The sequence below is a fragment of the Marmota monax genome, unplaced genomic scaffold, assembly GCF_021218885.2.
Source record: "Marmota monax isolate L192 unplaced genomic scaffold, Marmota_monax_Labrador192_F-V1.1 WCK01_AAM20220418_F8-fsc00001, whole genome shotgun sequence".
NCBI lineage: Eukaryota > Metazoa > Chordata > Mammalia > Rodentia > Sciuridae > Marmota > Marmota monax.
In genome coordinates this window covers 9,708,241-9,730,560 of record NW_026693777.1, presented here as the reverse complement: position 1 = coordinate 9,730,560, position 22,320 = coordinate 9,708,241, and the positions used below count along the sequence as shown (strand labels likewise).

Below are 22,320 nucleotides of genomic sequence, written 5' to 3'. Positions count from 1 at the left end.
GCCTCGCATGTGCAAGGCCCTGGGTTCAATCCTCAGCACCACATAAAAAAAAATAAATAAAAGTTATTGTGTACATTAAAAAAAAAAAAAGACATGTTAGGAAGAACGACTGGGGCTTTGGGGAATAGAGCCTATACTAATTTATGTACTCTAGATTACAGCTGGAATTGTGTTTCCTTTTCATCCCCACTCCAAATGAAAGTCCTGAAGGTAAACTTTCCCACTGGATTTTAGAAGAAGTTTAAAAACAAGAAAGGAAAAAGATTTTAAAATTTTTTTCCAAACATAATGTTAGGGGTCTAGATCACAAATCACAGATGAATACTGTTTAACATGTACATTATTCTCTTTCCCTGGGGAGTCGTAGACAGAGAAGAAGTCAATGATTCTTGGCTGTAAACTCCACTTTCACTGTAAGAGCTGATGTTTGGAGAGGAAGATCGAGATGGGGAGTCCATGTTCAAATCAAGCTTCATTGCAGAATCAGGGCTTTCAATGTCAGAAGTGCTGCCAGTCAGTTTTGCTCTTTTCTTAGCTGCACTATTACGAAGAGACCTAAGAGAGCTCTGCATCTAAGAAAAAAACAAAACTGATTAACGTCAAGAGATTAATAGGAGCCCCTTATATTAGTAATAGTTATCCTTAAATTTTAAATTCCATTAATTATACCTAGGTAGATGCCCTTCAATCTCATATTAATGAGATGGATGCTAATACATATGCACACAGTATAAAAACACAGGGTTCATCATTTGAATATTAATAAAACATCCTACTAGGTTGTAAGCTCCTTGTGAGGAAGAATCTCAGTTATTATTCACCATGATATTTTTGGTAGCTAGCACAAATCTAAATATACTGCATTAATTCAATTACTTAACAAATCACTGAATCAGATGGTAGATATCTGAGTTAAAGTCAGAGCGGTATAGTTAATCTTAGCTAACTGGTATGCTGATGTAGCTACTTACAAGTTCCAGAAGGTTAACAAAAAGTAAGCAATTTTCTTTTCTTTCTTTCTTTTTTTTTTTTTTTTTTTTAAGAGAGAGAGAGAATTTTTTAATCTTTATTTTTTAGTTTTCGGTGGACACAACATCTTTGTTTTGTATGTGGTGCTGAGGATCGAACCCGGGCCGCACGCATGCCAGGCGAGCATGCTACCGCTTGAGCCACATCCCCAGCCCAAGTAAGCAGTTTTCTAAAGTATGATGTTTATATCTAGCTAATAAGCGTTAAGAGTTTAGAGAACAAATCATGATATATAACTTCTAAAGCTAACATTTTTAGAAATGTAGGGTTGAAACAATGAGAAACTAACAAATTAAGGATGGGAATAGAACTCTGAACCAATTAAGGAATACAGAAGTATGTAACTGCTTTTATATTTTAATTCATAAGGTTAAACATTTAATGAAAATATTTGCCTTCAAGTAATGAAAATGTCCATAAATTTATTAAGTTTTCACACTTGAAAGTCAGGTTCAACAAATACCTTAACGGACTTATGGCAGTGCAGAACAGTGGGAAAAACAAACAAACAAACCATAATGTAATGAATCTGGAGTTAAGTGACCTGGACTTCTAGCCCTATGACTTACACTTTGACCTACCACAAAGTATAGACACAAAACATCTGTGAGCCTCTTCCAAAAACCAAACACACACACAAACATATACTCTCACACACACACAAATAAAACAAAAATATATGGTGCTTTGTTTAACTCAAAGAGATACTATTAAGATTAAGCAAAGTAATAAACGTGAAAATGTTTGGTATTTTAAATACTATAAGACATATCAATATGTATTAAATACTCTAAAATGTATCAATTTCAATATACAAATGCATATAGAAGTAAAAGTTGCTTGATAAACTTTCTTTTGTGACACAAGAATACTATTCTACTCCAAAAGTTTCATGATGTCTCTTTTTAAAGTCAACTTACATCAAACATCTTAAAAGCAGGCTAAAATAATACTATAAAATGCCATGACTGAACAGTTTCTGTTTACATATATAATATAAAACCATTTCATGTTTTGACATGAAATCAGACAAAGTGAAATGAAAAAAAGGAAACTTCTATCAAAAATTACTCTGAATTGAAACAAATACAGCAACCATATTCCTTCTGACAAAATTACCATGTATCATATTGGCAACATTTTTAAAAAATGGACTGATCTAGGATTCAAAAGTGAATATACAGGGGCTGGGGTTGTGGCTCAGTGGTAGCGCACTTGCCTGACATGTGTGAGGCACTCATGCACTTAATGGACTTATGGCAGTGCAGAACAGTGGGAAAAACAAACAAACAAACCATAATGTAATGAATCTGGAGTTTATATAGGTTTGATTCTCAGCACCACATATAAATAAATAAAAAAGTAAAGGTCTATCAACAAATAAAAAATGTTTTTAAAAAAGTGATTATACAATATAATCTCAATTTAATGATAAAAAAATTTGTGCATATGCACAAAGTTGAGGCTCAAGAATGTCCACTGCAATATTGTTTGCAATAGCCAAAGACTAGTAATAGGACAAAATTAATTGCATAAATATACCATAAATAAATAAAAACTACAGTGATGGGGCCCGAGTTGTGGTAGAGCACTTGCCTATTATGTGTGAGGCATTGGGTTCGATCTCTGGCACCACATAAAAATAAAACAAATAAAAAATAAAGGTATTGTGTCCATCTACAACTAAAAAAGCATTAAACAAACAAACAAAAAAAACCTAAAGCAATGCATAAAATATGAATTAATGGTAATAGTAATTCCCTCTGATGAAGAAGAGGGAGAAATTAGATTGTGAAGGGAAATATTTTATATTTTACTCATTCAAAAAACAGGAAAGAAATATGAAAAATTGTTCATTGAGAATAACCAGTGCAATAACATATTTCTATGTAATTATTCATAATTTTAATGCAAAAGGAGTAATGTATGCATAGAAAAAGTACTTGGTAGGAAATACAGTAGTATGAACAGTAAATTATTCTGGGAGGTAGTCTAGGTGTAATGAATTTTCTTCCTAATAATTCACTGTATTCTCACATTTTCAGTAATGAAATATTTTTACAAATAAGAAAATAAATATGGGATAAAAAAGTACCTGATATTTTTCCTGCAACTATAACATTACAGAAATTATAAATTTTTTAAATTATTGAAAATGATATATGGCTCTAACCTCTTCTTGATCCAAATCTTTATCCCTGAAATTCAATTCCGAAAGATCAATTGTAAGACTGTCTTTCTCATTCTTCCAGATGTCATCAGGTTCCTTCTTTTTATGTCCCACTGTGCTTAAATCAGCTTTATCAGGCAAAAGGTTTATTCCTCTTGGTATGGGAGGGACAGGCTTCGTCCCACTTAGGCCTCGTCGGAAAGATGGTGATCTCACCAAGGCAGGTATAAATTGAACTGGATTAGGTTTTTCTTGAGAATTTTCTCCTGCATGAAAAGTATGTATTTTATTTTTTTCCAGAAACAAAAAGGCATCATAGTCACAAATATCTGGAATACAGCGTTTAAAAATAAAAAGGCACATCACCATTTGTCCCAGCTATCCCACTCCTTGGTTTATACCCAAAGGACTTAAAATCAGCATACTACAGCACTAGGGTTGTGGCCCAGTGGTAGAGCACTTGCCTAGCATGTGGATTTGATTTGATTCTGGATTTGATTCTCAGCAATGCATATAAAAACAATAATTATAAAAAAAGGTCCATCAACATCTAAAAAAATATTTTTTTAAAAAATCAGCAGACCACAGTAACACAGCCACACTAATGTTTATAGCAGTTCAATTCACAATAGCCAAGCTATGGAACCAACCTAGGTGCCCTTCAACGGATGAATGGATACTCAGCTCTAAAGAATGAAATTATGGAATTTGTCAGTAAATGGATGGAACCAAAATAAATAAAATGAGATGAAATAAAAGTATCAGTGTCCCTTATGAATATAACAAAAATGAGCCACCAGAAATTTTTTATTACATAAAAATGTTACATATACCAAGTTAAATTGTTATTTATCATCGCAGAAATCATCATGACTAGTATTTGTTATGATCAAGTCCAAAATAAGCTAGAAGGGCTGCTTTTTTGGTATGATATAATTATATAAGCAATATCTGAATGATTAGTGTCTATAAATCAGTAATACTGGGCATTGGGGAGAATAAGCTATATAAAGATTCACCAGTGTTGTTCGGGATCAAATTCAAGGCCTCCCACAAGCTATACAAATGCTGTACAGTGATCTACACCATAAGCCCAAAGTTAGGCAACATATACTGTTCATGTTCATTATAAACCACTATTATTTGCCTGGTTCTGAAAAAGAATTTTGAAATGGCAATAGAAGAAAAGAAATGAGGGTTGGGGTTGTGGCTCAGTGGTACAGCACTTGCCTAGCATGCGTGAGGCACTGGGTTTGATCCCCAACACCACATAAAAAAAAAAAAAGTTATCAAACAAAGGTATTGTATCCATCTACAACTAAAAAAATTATTTAAAAAGATAAAAGAAATGATTATTTCAACTGAATTTTACATACATACATTTGATCTATTAAACATACTTTTTTTTTTGGTACTGGCAATTGAACCCAGGGGCGCTTCACCTCTGAGACACATCTCCAGCCCTTTTTATATTTTATTTTGAGACAGGGTGTTGCTAAATTGCCTTGATAAGTTACTGAGGTTGGCTTTGAACTTGCAATCCTCCTGTCTCAGCCTCCTAAGCTGTTGGGATTACAGGCATGCACCACCACACCTGGCTTATTTATTCATTTCTTAAAAAATATTTATTTTTTAGTTGTAGTTGGACACAATACCTTTATTTCACTTATTTATTTTTATGTGGTGCTGAGGATCGAACCCAGGGTCTCGCACATGTGAGGTGAGCGCTCTACCGCTAAGCCACAACCCCAGCCCAATGCCTGGCTTATTAAACATACTTTTAATATAATATTTGATCTTACAGAGAAGACAAAGAAATTAATAGAAGGCTATGAAGGTTGAGTGTTAAGAAAAAGTGATACAATTGACTGAATATGCAATAAACCGACTATGGTTATAAACTGGAACATTAGTGTTATGGGGTTAAAGGTAGATCATCTTACCTCAGTGGCTTGAGACAGAAAAGCATGTAGAACTCTTTTTTTTTGTTTGTTTTAATATTTTTTAGTTGCCAGTGGATTTTCTCACTTTATTTATTTATATGTGGTGCTGAGGATCGAACCCAGGACCTCACACATGGCCGGCAAGTGCTCTCACTGAGCCACAACCCAAGTCCCGCATGTAGAACTTTTTGAGATTAGATTTGTCTTGAATGAATTGATATGCTAATTTCAAGATTTTGGAATGGGATAATACTAAAAAAAGTTTTGGTTTCTAACAATTAAAAGAAAACCACTATTCAAAATAATTTTAGTGTATTTTATAAGCATTCAATAAATGTTGAAAAATGAATGACATTAATTACAGTGAATAATATGCATGATATTTTATATTTGTAATGCTAAAATTTATTAGTAGGCTTTGAGGCAATATACATTATTTGTTATTAATAGCCTGGTTTTGAAAAAAAATTTGTAAGTGAGAATAAGAAAAGATATGATCATTCTAACTGAATTTTATATTATATACATTTGATCTTTCTTAAGTACACTAGTAAATATTTTTCTACATATTGACTAATTTAGAGAACAATTTATCAGCTTTTAAAGATCTAACAACCTTATATCAAGTACTAATTTAAGCACACAAATAAATTTGAACAAAGTACAGATTTTTACCATCATTTCTACTTGTAGGGTCAGATGGTTTTTGGCTGATGAATATTTTCTGTGGACTTGGCTTTGATAATCCTTCAAAGCTTTTAAGAGGCCAGGAATTTGAGAAATTAACAGGATTATCTTGAGACTTCTTTGGAGATACAGTAAGAGGAGATGTATGCTTTGGACTAGTTCGAGGTGATGAGAGAGGATAGGATGGAAGGATGAAGGCTCCTGGATTTGGATTTGGACCAGAGTATGATGAAGTACGCTCTGTTTGACTACCAAATGTTTGCAGGGTCTTACTGCCAAAATTTAGGCTAGCATATACTGTAACAAAGAAAAAGAAAATATGTTATTTATGCATTCACATCTCAGAGTTTAAAGTTTTTTTTCTTTTTTCATTAAGATTTTCAACCCATCTGGTATTTGTATTTTTATATGGTGTGAGGTAAAGATCTAACTTAATTTGTGTTCAACTATTTTGTATCTTCTAATATCAAATTTCCTTATGCTATTAAAATTGTCTAACCTTTGGGGCTGGGGTTGTGGCTCAGGGGTAGAGCACTTGCCTAGCATGTGTGAGGCACTGGGTTTGATCCTCAGCACCACATAAAGTAAAATAAAGACATTGTGTCCACCTATAACTAAAAATTTTTTAAAACAATTATCTAACCTTTGCATATTAATTTTCTTCTTGTCAAATTATATATACATATACACATATACATATGTATATATCACGTACACACACACACAGAAAAGTTTCATCTTCTTAAGGAATTGTTCTTTTTCTCATTAAAAGGATATTCTAGTGCTAAAAATGGTTTTAGGTTTAGTGTGCATAGTCTCCCTATCAACAACAAATTTATACCTGCTTTTCTTTGAATATCTTTTCCATGCTTTACATTTCCCCAGTCTATTCTGATGTATTTTAGATGTGGCTCTTAAAAATGGCATTTCAATAAAAGGTAAAAATCTAGCCATGCGTGGTGGTGCACACCTGTAATCCCAGCAATTTGGGAGGGTGAAGCAGAAGAATCACAAGTTTGAGGTTAGCCTGGGCAACTTAGCAAGACCCTGTCCCAAAATAAAAAATAAAAAGGATTAGGGATGTATCTCAGTGGTAAAATACCCCTGGGTTCAATCTATAGCAGCACAACAAACAAACAAATAAACAAATAATCGAATCTCCATAATTAAAATAATTAATCCTATCTATTTATATTTACAGAATTATTAATATGTTTGGTTTTAATTCTACCATCTTTTATTTTATCATTCATTTATTTAAATGTGGTGCTAAGAATCGAACTCAGTGCCTCACACATGTTAATCAAGTGCTTTACCACTGAGCTATAGGCCCAGACCTCTACCATCTTTTTTTTTTTTGTGTATGTGTGTGGTGCTAGGGATTGAACCCAGGGCCTTGTACATGCAAGGCAAGCACTGTACCGACTAAGCTATATCCCCAGCCCCTCTTTTGTGTTCTTTATTATGTTCTTTATTACTTTTTCTTCCCTTTTATTAGTATTTTCTTTTTGTTCTTCAACTAAACCAAATTTCTATTTGTAATCTTTTATGGGTTCCCTTAAATTTTCCTTTAATGTTTTAAAAATGATTTTACATGACAGAGACCTAGCTTTATACTGTATACTGTAAATGAAACAAATAATTTTGAAAACCTATATCAAGATATATCATTCAACTTTTAATTCACATGTGACATGGTTAAGACCTCTCCTTCCATCACCAAATCTTATTTGGGTGGAAATGCAGACTTAGGTAGTTACAGATTAACATATAAAATAAAAAATTTCAGTTTCCTGATTTCAATTACAGTGCTTTATTAACAGGTTCTGATGCTTTTGAAGCAGTGTTTTATTATACATTTTAGGAGATTTAAAAATATTTCTCACAAAGAAATCAAACATCAGTTTTTTTTTTGTTTTTTTTTTTTTTGCAGGGGGGGTGGTACTGGGGATAGGCCACTGAGTCACATCCTTAGCCCTATTTTGTATTTTATTTAGAGGCAGGGTCTCACTGAGTTGCTTAGTAACTCGCTGTTGCTGAAACTGGCTTTGAACTCATGATCCTCCTGTCTCTGCCTCCTGAGCCACTGGGATTACGGGCATGTGCTAAGGCCCTGGCTTAGATATTTTTTATGTATATAAATAGATTCAATACCATGCAACATACACCAATATTGGGAGCACTACAACATTTAAAACTGGGATGAGAACATGTATATGATTTGACATCCATTCCCCAAGTCCTTCAGAGATCCTATAAGGAACGTAAGTTGAGATGATGCAGACCTGAGAGAATTTTTAATATATAGCCAACTATTAAGTTAAATTCTATTACACTTAGAAGAACAGGATATCCCTTTATACTTCCTGCTCTAATATATATTCTGAGAGGTTACAGAGAACCAGAGCCATTACACAGATCTGAAAATATACTAAGAGTGGAGGTATTTTCAGAGGTAATGTATCATTCAGGGATGGCCTAAACAGGAACAGATAAGCAACACAGTGAATCTTCTTGGCTTCTACTAATCAGGAGACTCAGAAATATTTCATAGTCAGATTTAGAAAATACTCATATCATTAAGAAAGATGAACTAAATTATTATTTTGTGAATTAACACCACAAAGAAAAAATTTAAGAAGTCATATAGCTCTTTTGGGTAGGTGGTGAGAAACATAGCTAAAATGGAAGTCCTTTATTAACTAAATCTTCTTTATTGATTTCAAATGATCATTTCTTTTCCATAACAAATATAGAAACATATTGCTATGTTTCAATAAAAATTAAAATATTTCAGTTGGCGTGGTGGTGCACGCCTGTAATTCCCAGTGGCTGGGGAGGCTGAGACGAGAGGATTATGAGTTCAAAGCCAGCCTCAGCAATGGTGAGGTGCTAAGCAACTCAGTAAGACCCTGTTTCTAAATAAAAATACAAACAATAGGGCTGGGGATGTTGCTCAGTGGTTTGTTGTCCCAAATTCAATCCTTGATATCGCTCACCCCCCCAAAAAATTAAGATATTTTCAGCTGGGCACAGTGGTGCATGCCTTTAATTCCAGCTACTTGGGAGGCTGATGCAGGAGGACAGCAAGTTCAAGGCCAACTTGGGCAACTTAGCAAGACCCAATCTCAAATCTATAAAGTAAAAAGGGCTCAATGGTAGAGTACCCTTGGGTAAAATTCCTAGTACCGGGGTATGGGGATTGAGGATTGAGGGTAACAGGTAAATGGTAGAGACCTTACGCAACATATGTGTAGGTCATAATAGATTCCCAATCACCCCAAAAAAGAAAAAAAGATTTCTAGAAATATTTAATTTGATCCTACCTCTACAGAATAATTGTTAAAGGTATTAATTAGCAAGAAACTTTAAAATATATTAAATCTCAAAATTCATGTGGCTGACACAACCAGTCTCAAACCCTTCCTTTTCTTCTGTATCTTGCTTCTTTGTTGAAATAATATCTTGTTAGGAAGTTAGAATTCCAAACAGTACACATAATCATTTCTAATAACCTTAAATTTTAAAGCTGTTGTGGAAAAATTGTCTTCATACAGTATTATTTAATAAATAGTGTTATTTTCAGATACTTGCTCATTTCCATTATAAGTTTCTAAGCTTTTTATTTATTTTTATTTTTTATTTTTGAGTACTGGGGGTTGAACTCAGAGGCATTTGACCATTGAGCCACATTCCCAGCCCTATTTTGTATTTTATTATTTAGAGACAGGGTCTCACTGAGTTGCTTAGCGCCTTGCTTTTGCTGAGGTTGGCTTTGAACTCACGATCCTCCTGTATCAGCCTTCCGAGCTGCTGGGATTACAGGCATGTACCACCATGCCCAGCCTAAGCTTTTAATTTTAATCAGTCACATTTATAACAAGATTACAAACGCTAACATTTTAGATAAGTATTATTAAAAAATGTTATTAAAATATAACATACATTTTTATTGTGATGATTAAAATTACACAAAGTAACATAAGCTAATGTTGGAAATCATTCCAAATAGTTATAAATCATTTGTTTCCAAATAAATCTGAACTTATACCTTTATCTGGATGACTGTTAGTTGTCCCCAGGAACTGTAAATCAGAATCCACACTGCCAGTTTTACCACATATCTGTGAAAATCCAAGTTGTCCACATTTCCCAGGAAGATTCGTCTGATGAGTCCCAGTAGTACCTTTTAAAGGAAAGTGGGGAAAAAACACAAAAGTAAAAGTAAACTTTATTCCATGAATACATCAAATGTTGGTGTATACTGGTGAAAAAAAAATAGTAATACAAGTACAGTAAGTCAGGCAAACAAAAAAGTCAGATAGCTTTGGGTATGGGTAAATCTGAGAAATGGCAGGGGTTTAAAAGGACTGAATACAAACTGGTGAAGAACAAGGAAAGGAAAGGTATTTTGAAGAAAATACACAAAGGCAATTTCTTTCTACTCTCTCCCTTTTCTCACCATGGAATGTTTCTCCAGACCTGGCTCCCCTTCTTCCTGGTATCTTAAGGATGCTTACTACCCCAAAAAGTTCCTACCACAGAACTCTTCTACTTTCTTTCTTAACATAACACATCCTAAGCTCATCCAGACATTTTATTTCTGCTTGAAAATACTATGGAACTGTATTGCATTAAGGTCTATAAATTGTCCTAGAAGAAATAATACCATATCCAAACTTTGTCCAAAATTTCCAAAACTGATAGAACTTGGATATTGAATAAATATTTTTACCTTCTAAACCGTTTTACCTTCCCACTGGTATCATTTTTGTCATCACATTTCCATTTTTGTTTGTTTCATAGAAAAAAGAATACAAGGGCTGGGGTTGTGGCTCAGTGGCAGAGTGCTTGCCTAGCACATGTGAGGCACTGGGTTCACCCCTTAGCACCACATAACAAAATAAAGCATTCTGTCCATCTATAACTACAAAACATTAAAAAGAAAAAAAAAGAAAGAAAAAAGAATACAAGCTTATTAACATACACAGGAAAAATCATAGCAGTGTGATTACCCTAATGTCTCATTTTTATCTGAAGACTAAATTTTGAAATTCTTCTCTATTCTCCTTATCTTTTATATCAAAATATCATATTTTCCTGATTTTATTCCTTACAACCTTGTCACTCTAGCTTCTTTTTCTTAATAATAAAAGAAAATCTCTATTGCTTCTTAAGGCTTACAAATATAAGTTCAAAATAAATATAAATGTTACAAATATAAGTTCAAATTTTTGAGCATTCAAGGGTTCCTTGTGTCCCAATTTATCTTTCATCATCTAAAATGAATCTTGCCTTGATACAACTCTCAGAATATCAAGTCCATTCCTAATATAAATATTCATGTCCCTCATAGTTCCCTTCTAACTGCTTGTACCACATGAATCATAAATGACTTTTCCTTCTTTTATAGCCCATGGCAATGACCATGTCCTCTGAACTACCATAGCAATATTTACTTTCTGTAACACTTAGGCAATTAAACATCTTTCCAGTTGCTCTAGTAGAACATTCTTAAAGCATTTTGACTCTTCTTCCTCACACTCAATATCCAATCTACCAGCAAATCATGTCAACTTTACCTCTGACATATAATTAGAATCTAATCACCTTTCACTATGTTCATTGCTATTTTAGTTCTGGTGAAAGTTTCCATCAACTCTAACCAGGATCATGACAAGAGAATCTTAATCAGTTCTCCATTTTTGCCTGTGTCCTCATTACATTTATTTTAAATATGAGATCCAAAATGAGCTTGGAAAACAAAAAAGCAACTGATGTCACTTCTTTCTTTAAAATACCTCTCATTCAGAGTAAAAGTTAAAGTTCATTCAATAGCTCAGTGGTTCTTATATTTAAGGACCTCTATTATTTCTTTAATTTTTTACTTCTCTTCCTCTTACTCATTTCATTCCAGGCATACTAGCCTCTTTTATCTTTCTCATGCATGTCCCATGTATGTTCTTATGCAGTTACTCTGTACTAACTGTTCTCTCTTCCTGAAATTATTTACTCTTCTCTCTTGGTATCTATTAGCTTGCCCCAAATATTCTCATCTGAATATGGCTATGTTTCACTGTATTACTTAAAACAGTAGTCCATATTCCACTTCTCTGTTTTATTTATTTTATTTTTTAAATGTTTTTTTTTTTTTTTTGGTTGTAGACAGACACAATATCTTTATTTATTTATTTTTATGTGGTGTTGAGGATTAAACCCAGTTCCTCACACACACTAGGCAAGCGCTCTACCACTGAATTTCAATTCCAGCCCTCTGTTTTATTTTTATCCAGCATATATCATCATCTAATCTACCAAGTCTTCCATTTAGAATGACAACTTTATTAGGTAGAAAGTTTCTCCTCTCCTGTTGACTGCTCTATCACTGGTACTTAGAAAGTCCCTCACATAGAAGAACTCAATAAATGTGAATGTTTCATTAAGTGAATATTGTCTTACTTTGTTACTTAACAGAATTCAGTAACAAACCTTTCATGGTCTCATGAACAATAATTTCTTTCTTTCTTTCTTCCATGGCCTTGTGCATATGAGGCAAGCACTATGCCATATGAGCTATATCCCCAGCCCAAAACAATAATTTCAAAATGAACATTTTTATCAGATTTTTAATAAATATTTATTGAATCTGAATTTCCTATTAGATTATAAGTTCTTTGACTCCTTAAATGGACTATGAATTTTAAAGAAGTCTTTAACTTGAATATGTTCATCACCTGCAACTTTTACTTACCAGCAGCACACACAGGAAGAGAATCTGAGTTAAAATCCCGACTATTCTGAAACAAGTTTCTTGATACTCTTTTTCTGCTAAAACATAAATCATCATTGACTGGCATTCCTTGGGAGGGCTTTAATTTTGGAGATGGGATGAGATCATATGCTGAAAACTATGAGAACAGAATAACAAATTAGCAAATATGTATTTAAAAATACGACAAAACAACTTAAACCCAACAATGAAATTCAGATAATAAAAATATTATCAAATATACAGTGATAGAAATAAACATCGATATACAGTGTAATATAATAATACTTTTCTTTCTAGGATAGAAAAGCTAATTTTTTTCTCTTTCTTTCTACTTCACTTCAATGCTTTTCTGTACTTTACTTTCATATAGTATGTATCTGGCAACTAGAAAGGAGAGAACACAAATGATGAAAAAGGTGAAATGACAACTTGAATGAAGAATGGAGTTACCTCATTCTGCAGCATAATCTTTTAAACTATGCCATCTGAGAGCATTAAACAATAAATGCCAAACTGAAGGTCACTGAACAAGCAAGCATCCATTATACTGTTCTCACTGAAGCAAATTCATTATCCATATTCTGTAGACCAAATGTAATAAAAATGACATGGTAACCTATTCATGGTTCCTTTACGAAAGTTTCTTCTAAGTCTCTTGGGTGAAAAACAAGTACATAGGGGCTAAAAGGTGTAGTTCAGTGATAGAGTATGTCCTTAGCATACATGAGGCCCTGGGTTCAATCTCCAGCACCACAGAAGCAAATAAAAAAAAACAGTATAATTCTTTATATATGTTTTTGTGGAAACCTTGTGGTTTCCAAGTCCTTTCTTATAAACCCCATATGATGTTTAAGGTACAAAAGTCCCAGGATACAATTTTGAAGTTATATCTAATCACAATTAAAGAGCACGTGTTTCAAGTGTTCAGAATTCTTCACACTGACAATCCCCATTATTCTGGATCATTTCACATTCAACATGGCTACAAAACATTCGGAAAAGTGAGTAAACTGAAAAATTATACTATCTATATATGTACCTGGAAATTACAGAAACAATCAAATCTAGACATTCAGTGAACTAAAATCCTTGTAAATGTGCTTCTTTGTGAACTTTGCGAGTAGCAGATAGCAATGAAATATGGTAAAATTAAAAATACATCCATTTGAAAAAAAACTTTGAAAGTTTTTTAGGCACTTGAATACTACTACTGTTTAAATTTTTAAGATTTTTGTTTTAGGGAAATATAGAGGAATATCTGTATACCAATATTCATTAAAAGATTGTTTATAATAGTGAAAAACTGTGACAAAATGTCTATCAACATAGAATTGAGTATATATGACTCTTATCATTTTAAAAAAGCTGTTAACAGTGCCCTTAATAAATTAATAAAGCATGTCCATTACTTGGTATACATTTTGTCTCCCTGTAATTTTATTATCTAGATTATTTTCCCGTTAATAAAGATGACTCTCTTAAATGTCTAAAAGCATTAATGTCAAATGTCAAACTCTAAACTTGCTTCATTCTGATGTCCAACTTTTAAAATCTATCAAAATATTACTGATTAAATAGATCAAATATGAAATAAGAATGAAAGGTGTTTTTACCATACCTTCTAAATTTTCTGTTATTAAACATTCTGTTTGTTGTTAGCTCTGAAATAAGCAGCCTTAACACTGAGAGTAGATATGCTTTTGAGTAGTTCATTTTTAAAAATATTTTTTGATTAATGTGTAAATAATTATGCACATCAATGGTGTTTGCTGTGATATTTCAACCCATGCATACAGTGTGCACTAATCAAATCTAGTCTCTCTTTATCTTCCCAGTCTTCCCAGCCTACTACACATTCAGAATGACTTTTTTTTTTTTTTTAACTTCTACACATGTGAGAACGTGGTACTTGTTTCTCTGAGTTGGGCTTATTTCATTTAACATAATGTTCTTAAGTTTTACAAGCACTAAAAAAAGTTTTTCAAATTCTTCAAGCAGTTCAAAAAATTTAAAAAGAAAATTGAATTACTACTTATTGGAAACAACATGGACATTGATAGCAGAATGCATTTTGACACATCATACATAAATGGAGTATAACTTCTCATTCTTCTGGTTGTACATGATGTAGAATCACACCAGTTGTGTAATCATATATGCACACAGAGTAATAATGTCAGATTCATTCTACTATTCTTCATACCTCCCCATCCCTCCCCTCTCTTCACTCCCCTGTCTAATCCAGAGTACCTCTATTCTTCCCTAACTGCCCCATTTAGTGTGAATTAGCATCTGCATATCAGAGAAAATATTCCGTTTTTTTTTTTTTTTTTTTGAGACTGGCTTATTTTGCTTAGCATGATATTCTCTACCTCTATCGCTCCATCCAATTACTGGCAAAAGCCATAATTTCATTCTTCTTTAAAGTTGAGTAATATTCTATACCACATTGAATATATATACCACATTTTCTTTATCCACGCATCTATTGAAGGGCACCTCGGTTGATTCCATAGTTTAGCTATTGTGAGTTTAGCTGCTATAAACATTGATGTGGCTGCATAACTGTAGTATGCTGATTTTTAAGTCCTTTGGGTATAAACCAAGGAGTGGGATAGCTGGGTCAAAGTTTCCTGAGGAATCTCCATACTGCTTTCCATAATGGTCACACCAATTTGCAGTCCCACCAGTAATGTATGAGTGTACCTTCCCTGATATCTTCATCGTCATTTATTGTTGCTTGTATTCTTTTTTATTTGGGGGGCGGGTGTATTGGGGATTGAACTCATGGGTGCTTGATCACTGAGCCACATCCCCAGTCCTATTTTACATTTTATTTAGAGACAGGGTTTCACTGAGTTACCTAGTACCTTGCTGTTGCCAAGGCTGGCTTTGAATTCTCGATCCTCCTTGCTCAGCCTTCCAAGCTCCTGGGGATTACAGGCATGCGCCACCAAGCCCAGCTAAGTTTTGATTTGTATTTCTCTGATTGCTAGAGATGAACATTTTTTCATATATTTGTTGATCGACTGTATTTCTTCTTCTGTGAAGTGCCTGTTCAGCTCTTTTGCCCATTTATTGATTGGGTTATTTGTCTTTTTTTTATACCTTTATTTTACTTTTTTTAATGTGGTGCTGAGGATCAAACCCAGTGTCTCATGCATGCCAGGTGAGCGTGCTATCACTTGAGCCAAATCCCCAACCCCAGTTTTAAGATTTTTTTGAGTTCCTTATATATCCTGGAGATTAATGCTCTGAGGTGAGGTGCATGTGGTAAAGATTTTCTCACATTCTATAGGCTCTCTCTTCACATTATTGTTTCCTTTGCTGAGAAGAAGCTTTTTTAGTTTGAATCCATCCATTTACTGATTCTTGATTTTACTTCTTGCACTTTAGGAGTCTTGTTTTTTTTTTTTGTTGTTGTTGTTTTTTTAAATGTTCTTTTTTTTTTTTTAAAGAGAGAGAGAGAGAGAGAATTTTTAATATTTATTTTTTAGTTCTCGGCCGACACAACATCTTTGTTTGTATGCGGTGCTGAGGATCGAACCCGGGACACACGCATGCCAGGCGAGCGTGCTACTGCTTGAGCCACATCTCCAGCCCCTTTAGGAGTCTTGTTAATGAAGTCAGTTCCTAAGCCAACATGGTAGATATGGGCCTACTTTTTCTTCTATTAGGTGCAGGGGCTCTGTTCTGGTGCCTAAATCTTTGATCCACTTTGAGTTGAGTTTCACGCAGGGTGACAAATAGGGGTTTAATTTTATTTTTTATATATGAATTTCCAGTTTTCCTAGCACCATCTGTTGAAGAGGCTATCTTTTCTCCAATGTATGTTTTTGGTGCCTTTGTCTAGTGTGATTTAAATATTTATGAGGGTTTGTTTCTGTGTCTTCTATTCTATACCGTTAGTCTACATGTCTGGTTTGGTGACAATATCATGTGGTTTCTGTACTATGGCTCTGTAGTATAAAATGTATACTACAAAGTAAGTGGGAAAAGGGAGACTTTCACGTATGGAAAAAATAATCTATACCTGTATATATAAATTGAAACAATACTGGAAACACAAGTAATAAAATATTGACAGCAGATCTCTCTTAGTAGTGGGATTATGGAAAAATTTTAATTTTTTATTAGAGCCCTTTGAATTTTCCAAGTTCTCTATGTAAGCATATAAAACCTTCTATACTCAGAAGACTTTACAAGACACTAAAAAACAATATTATTAAAAGTATCTATTTTACAAACAATAGGATGTAATATATAAGAACAAGTCTTCTTTTTCTGTTTTTATTTTCTTCATACTCTGAGATGCATTTAATAGTACTGATCACTCCTTGAAACTTTCTTGCCACTTTATTTTGAGAACCTTGTTCTTTCTTGGTTCTCTTTCAGTTCTCAGGACCACCTTCTCTTTGCCAATTTTGGTGATTTCCTGTAGGTATTCCCTAAATGAGGATGTATACCAAGATTTGGTCTTAATCATTTTGTCTTACTCCACATATCATTAATTAGAGAGCATATCCATTTTCAGTTTCAGCAATTACTTCTCAGCGCATTTCTTCCAGAAGCTGCATCTCTAGTTCTCATGTCTCTTGAAGAGTACTAGTATTTAACTCAACTGGAATATTTTTTTCTTCACCATGAATTTATCTTCCCCCTAAATTAACTTCTTGCTTTGAGACCTTTCCATGAATATTCATGAATCTATGATGCATTTAGTCATCAAATATATAGCTAGCCCTCTTTTCTTTCCCTTTTTTCCTTACAATCACTAGTAGCCTTTGAAATGTCTTTTGCATCCATCCCTTTTTAGTCTAATCGAGACACTCTACTAATCCTCTTAAAACTCAACACCTCGGGGCTGGGGATGTGGCTCAAGCGGTAGCGCACTCGCCTGGCATGCGTGCGGCCCGGGTTCGATCCTCAGCACCACATACAAACAAAGATGTTGTGTCCGCCAAATACTAAAAAATAAATATTAAAAAAATTCTCTCTCTCTCCCTCTTTCTCACTCTCTCTCACTCTTTCTTTAAAAAAAAAAAACAACTCAACACCTCACATCTTAATCAGTGTACTAAGTTTCTAATTGGTCTTCTAATCTTCAATCTCTAGATTCTTTTACAAAATATTCACAGTGGTAGAGATTGATTTTCCTGAAGCACTGATTTTAAACAGCATCCCACCTCCTTGAGAGAAAACAAAAACAAAAACATCCCTCCTGCAATCTCACATCACTATCAAAACACTACACAAAACTCTTTAGCCTGGTATTCAAGGATTTCCAATCTAGCCTCTACTTCACTCTTGTAATCTTTTCTTCCCAAAAACTATACTACAAAAACCATTCTTCCAACCAAACTGGTCTATTTATCTTCGAAATGAGATATAGGAGCATGGATTGAAAATTCATGATGCGGGGAGGCACTTTTGCTATTTAATGTCACTAACAAACTCTACATGTGGACAACACAGAAATATCAGATTAGAGAGGACTGCAAATGTTAAATTAGAGTGTGGGCAAAGGCCAGCCCAAATCAGACAACGGGACAGGTCTGTGACTGAGGATGAAAGACAGCTGAATACATGAACTCCATAAAAGGAAACACTGTGACCTCCTATGTATTACCTTAGACTATAGAGGGAGCCGACTTCAGCCATTAAATAAGACTATTCTTATATTATGTTTGTTTATTCAGTATTACAGTACTAACATGTTATATTTTGCTCCAAGGCTCAGTGGTCCATTATCTTATTCTTGTTGTTCAAGTTATTTTCCTTGCCAGATTTTGCCCTCCAGTACACTTAAAGTTTTAGCTTTTATCAAGGAATATGACAAATTCACCTTATTAATCAACCCTTTGCCAATTTCTCAAAGTGTTGTAATGAAGAGGTCATTATTTGACAGTGTACTGATTAAGAGCACCAACTCTGGATCCATTCTACCTAGGTTCAAATCAGTCTGCTACTCACTAGCTAAGAGATATTAAGCCAATTATTTTACCTCTGTGTCTAGAATAATGCCTGCTTCATAGTAAATGTTATTGAGAGGTAGCTTCTGCTATGGTTTGCATTATGCATATGTCTTCCCAAAATTCGTATGTTGAAATCTGTTCCCATGGTGATGATATTAATAGGTGGTGCCCCTGAGATGTAATTAGGTTATGAGTGTTCATCTTCATGAATGGGATTTAGTGTCCCTGCAAAATGGGCCTGAAAGAGCTTGTTTGTCCCTTTAACCATGATCCGCCAGATCAGTACTAACTCCAGAGATGGGAGTTCAAATCATTCCCACAGGGGTAAAAGGACCTCTTCCCAAAGGAACAGTAGGCTTATTATTGGGACGCAGCTCTTCTACTCTAAAAGGACTTATGATAAGTCCTGGGGTAATTGATCCCGATTATGAAGGTGAAATAAAAATTATAGCCAGTTCTCCAAAGGGTATATCAGTAATTTCACCAGGAGATAGAATAGCACAGTTACTAATAATACCCAGCCTACATGATAAATTTTCCAGTTGTACTGTAGAAAGAGGTTCCAAGGGATTAGGCTCCACAGGTGTAGATTGGGCTATGCTTTCTTTAAATTTAGATTCTCACCCCATGCTAAAACTAAATATTCAAGGACATGAATTTAATGGGCTATTGGATACAGGTGCAGACCTTAGCATCATCTCTCATCAAGAATGGCCAAAACATTGGCCATTACAACAAGCCACTCAAACGTTTCGAGGCCAAGGAGTGGCGACTAATCCCCATAGAAGTGCAATGGTATTAGATTGGAAGGATCCTGAAGGATGTGAAGGAACTATACAGCCATATGTATTGGATCATCTTCCCATAAATTTATGGGGACGAGATGTCCTAGATCAATTAGGTTTGACATTAACAAATAACATCAACCAAAATGCACCCACTATTATGACTAGACAAGGTTTTAGGAAAGGAAAAAGATTAGAAAAACAAGAACAAGGTATAGCAGCACCAATACAAATAGATCAAGGAACGGACAGACATGGGTTGGATTTTCAGAAAGGGCCACTGAGACAATAAAAATTACTTGGAAATCAGAAAGACCAGTATGGGTTCCTCAGTGGCCCCTGACTAAAGAAAAGATACAAGCAGCCCATGACCTGGTCAAACAACAATTAGTGGAAGGACATATACAACCTTCTGTATCTCCCCATAATACTTCCATATTTGTCATAAAAAAGAAATCTGGTAAATGGAGATTATTGCAAGATTTAAGAGCCAATAATAATGAGATGGTTATTATGGGACCTGCTCAATCGGGGATTCCTCAATTGTCTGCTTTGCCAAAAACCTGGTATGTTTTAGTTATAGATATTAAAGATTGTTTTTTTTTTCAATTCCAATTCATCCTGAGGATAGTCCACGTTTTGCATTTACTATCCCTGCACTGAATCATGAAGGTCCTGATCAGAGATATGAATGGAAAGTACTCCCTCAAGGGATGGCTAACAGCCCAACTATGTGTCAAATTTATGTTAACAAAGTAATCCAGCCACTTAGAAATCAAAATCCTGAACTACAAATATTTCACTATACGGATGATGTATGATTAGCACATAAAGATAAAAACACATTGCTAGAATGTTATGCCACACTTACAAACTTATTAAAAAATTATAATCTAGAGATAGCAATAGATAAAGTACAATTAAATTTTCCAATTAATTATTTAGGAGGTCTATTATCCTCAACCATGGTCCGTCCACCAAAAATTCAAATACAAGTAGATCAACTCAAATCACTTAACGACTTTCAAAAGTTATTAGGAGACATAAATTGGATAAGGCCTTATCTAGGTATACCAACAGGAGAGTTGGGACCTTTATTTGATATCCTAAAAGGTCCATCAGATCCAAATTCACCCCGAATGTTAACGCCTGAAGCAAGAAAGGCATTAAAAATCATTGAAACATATATGGAAAATATGCATTTGGATAGAATTGATATAAATTTGCCTTTATTATTTATTGTACTACCAACAAAAAATATTCCTACAGGAGTATTTTGGCAAGAAGGTCCATTATTATGGATACATTTATCTTATTCTCCTAACACTATTCTTACTAGGTATCCTGAGGCTGTAGGACAATTAATACTCAAAGGAATAAAAGCAGCAAAGGGAGTGTTTGGAATTTCTCCCAATAAAATTATTACTCCATATACTATGAATCAAATTGATGAATTAGCTAATGAGTTAAATACTTGGGCAATAATCATGTGCAAATCTAATGTTTCATTTGATAACCACTTACCATCTAATCCTTTGTTGTATTTTTGGTCATCGCATCCTGTAATTTTTCCAAAAATGACAAGAAAAACACCTATCATGAATGCTCCAAATATATTCACTGATGGGTCAAATAATGGTACAGCAGCAATAGTTACACCTGATCAAACTTTTACATTTTTAGTACCCAAACAATCAGCTCAAAAGGTAGAGCTTAATGCAGTATTACAAGCTTTTGTGATGTTTAAAGATTCTGTATTTAATTTATTTTCCGATAGTCAGTATATAGTTAATGCTATAATATCCTTTGAAGATGCTGGTAGGATTTCCCCTTCCTCTACTGTTTTCTCTTTGCTTTCCACTATACAAAGTCTAATCTGGGACAGAAAAGATCCATTCTTTATAGGACATATCAGGGCACATACAGGATTGCCTGGAGCCCTTAGTTTGGGCAATGATTTAGCAGATAAAACTACACATGACATACATATTTTCTCTACACTAGAAGAAGCTACAAATTTTCATAAAAAGTTCCATGTCAGTGTTAATACTTTACAAAAGTGTTTTAAAATAACTAAGGAACAAGCTAGACAAATAATAAAACAATGTCAAAATTGTGTGACCTTTTTACCACAAGTTAATCTTGGAGTCAATCCTAGATGACTAATACCTAACCATATTTGGCAGATGGACGTCACACACTTGCCAGAATTTGGAAAATTAAAATATTTGCATGTTACAGTTGATACTTCTTCTGGATTTTTGATGGGCTCCCTTCATGCCAGAGAAAAAACTAAAGATGTTATAGCTCATTGCTTACAAAATTTTGCCACTGTGGGCGTTCCAAAACAGTTAAAAACAGATAATGCCCCTGGTTATACTTCTACCTCTTTTAAACAATTTTGCTCATCATTTGGCATTACTCATATAACAGGAATCCCATACAATCCACAGGGACAAGGCATAGTTGAAAGAGCTCATCAAACTATTAAAATGTACTTATTAAAGCAAAAAGAAGGAATTGGGAAGGGGTATATATTCCCCAAAGATAAACTTAAAATAACCCTTTTTACTCTAAACTTTTTAAATTTGGATTCATCAGGACTTAGTGCTGCGGAAAGGCATATATGTCCAAAAAATGTACATAAGCCCAAGGTACTTTGGAAGGATATTCTAACAGGACAATGGAAAGGTCCCGACCCAGTAATTGTCTGGAGTCGGGGGTCTGTTTGTGTGTTTCCACAGGGAGAACAGCAGCTGATTTGGATTCCAGAGAGATTAACTAAGGTCCTGACCCAGTGATTGTCTGGAGTCGGGGGTCTGTTTATGTGTTTCCACAGGAAGAACAGCAGCCAATTTGGATTCCAGAAAGATTAACTAAAGCGATTTCTACAGACCAAAAAGAAGATGATTTGGCTCAAATCCATAACAACTGATATCCCAAACTCCAGTTTGGCTAT

At 34.2% G+C, this 22,320-nt stretch overlaps 1 protein-coding gene across 3 annotated transcripts in view; it reads right to left on the bottom strand.

Moving 5' to 3' along the window:
• Positions 1–22,320, bottom strand: part of Togaram1 (TOG array regulator of axonemal microtubules 1) — an 89,862-nt gene that overhangs the window by 42,431 nt on the left and 25,111 nt on the right. For all 3 annotated transcript variants that reach the window (XM_046461303.2, XM_046461301.2, XM_046461302.2), the window contains exons 2-6: positions 12,581–12,737; positions 9,881–10,015; positions 5,818–6,126; positions 3,203–3,465; positions 340–572 (exon numbers count right to left, since the gene is read on the bottom strand). In XM_046461303.2, coding sequence (XP_046317259.1) covers positions 340–572; positions 3,203–3,465; positions 5,818–6,126; positions 9,881–10,015; positions 12,581–12,737 — 1,097 coding nt within the window. The remainder of the gene's footprint in view (positions 1–339; positions 573–3,202; positions 3,466–5,817; positions 6,127–9,880; positions 10,016–12,580; positions 12,738–22,320) is intronic.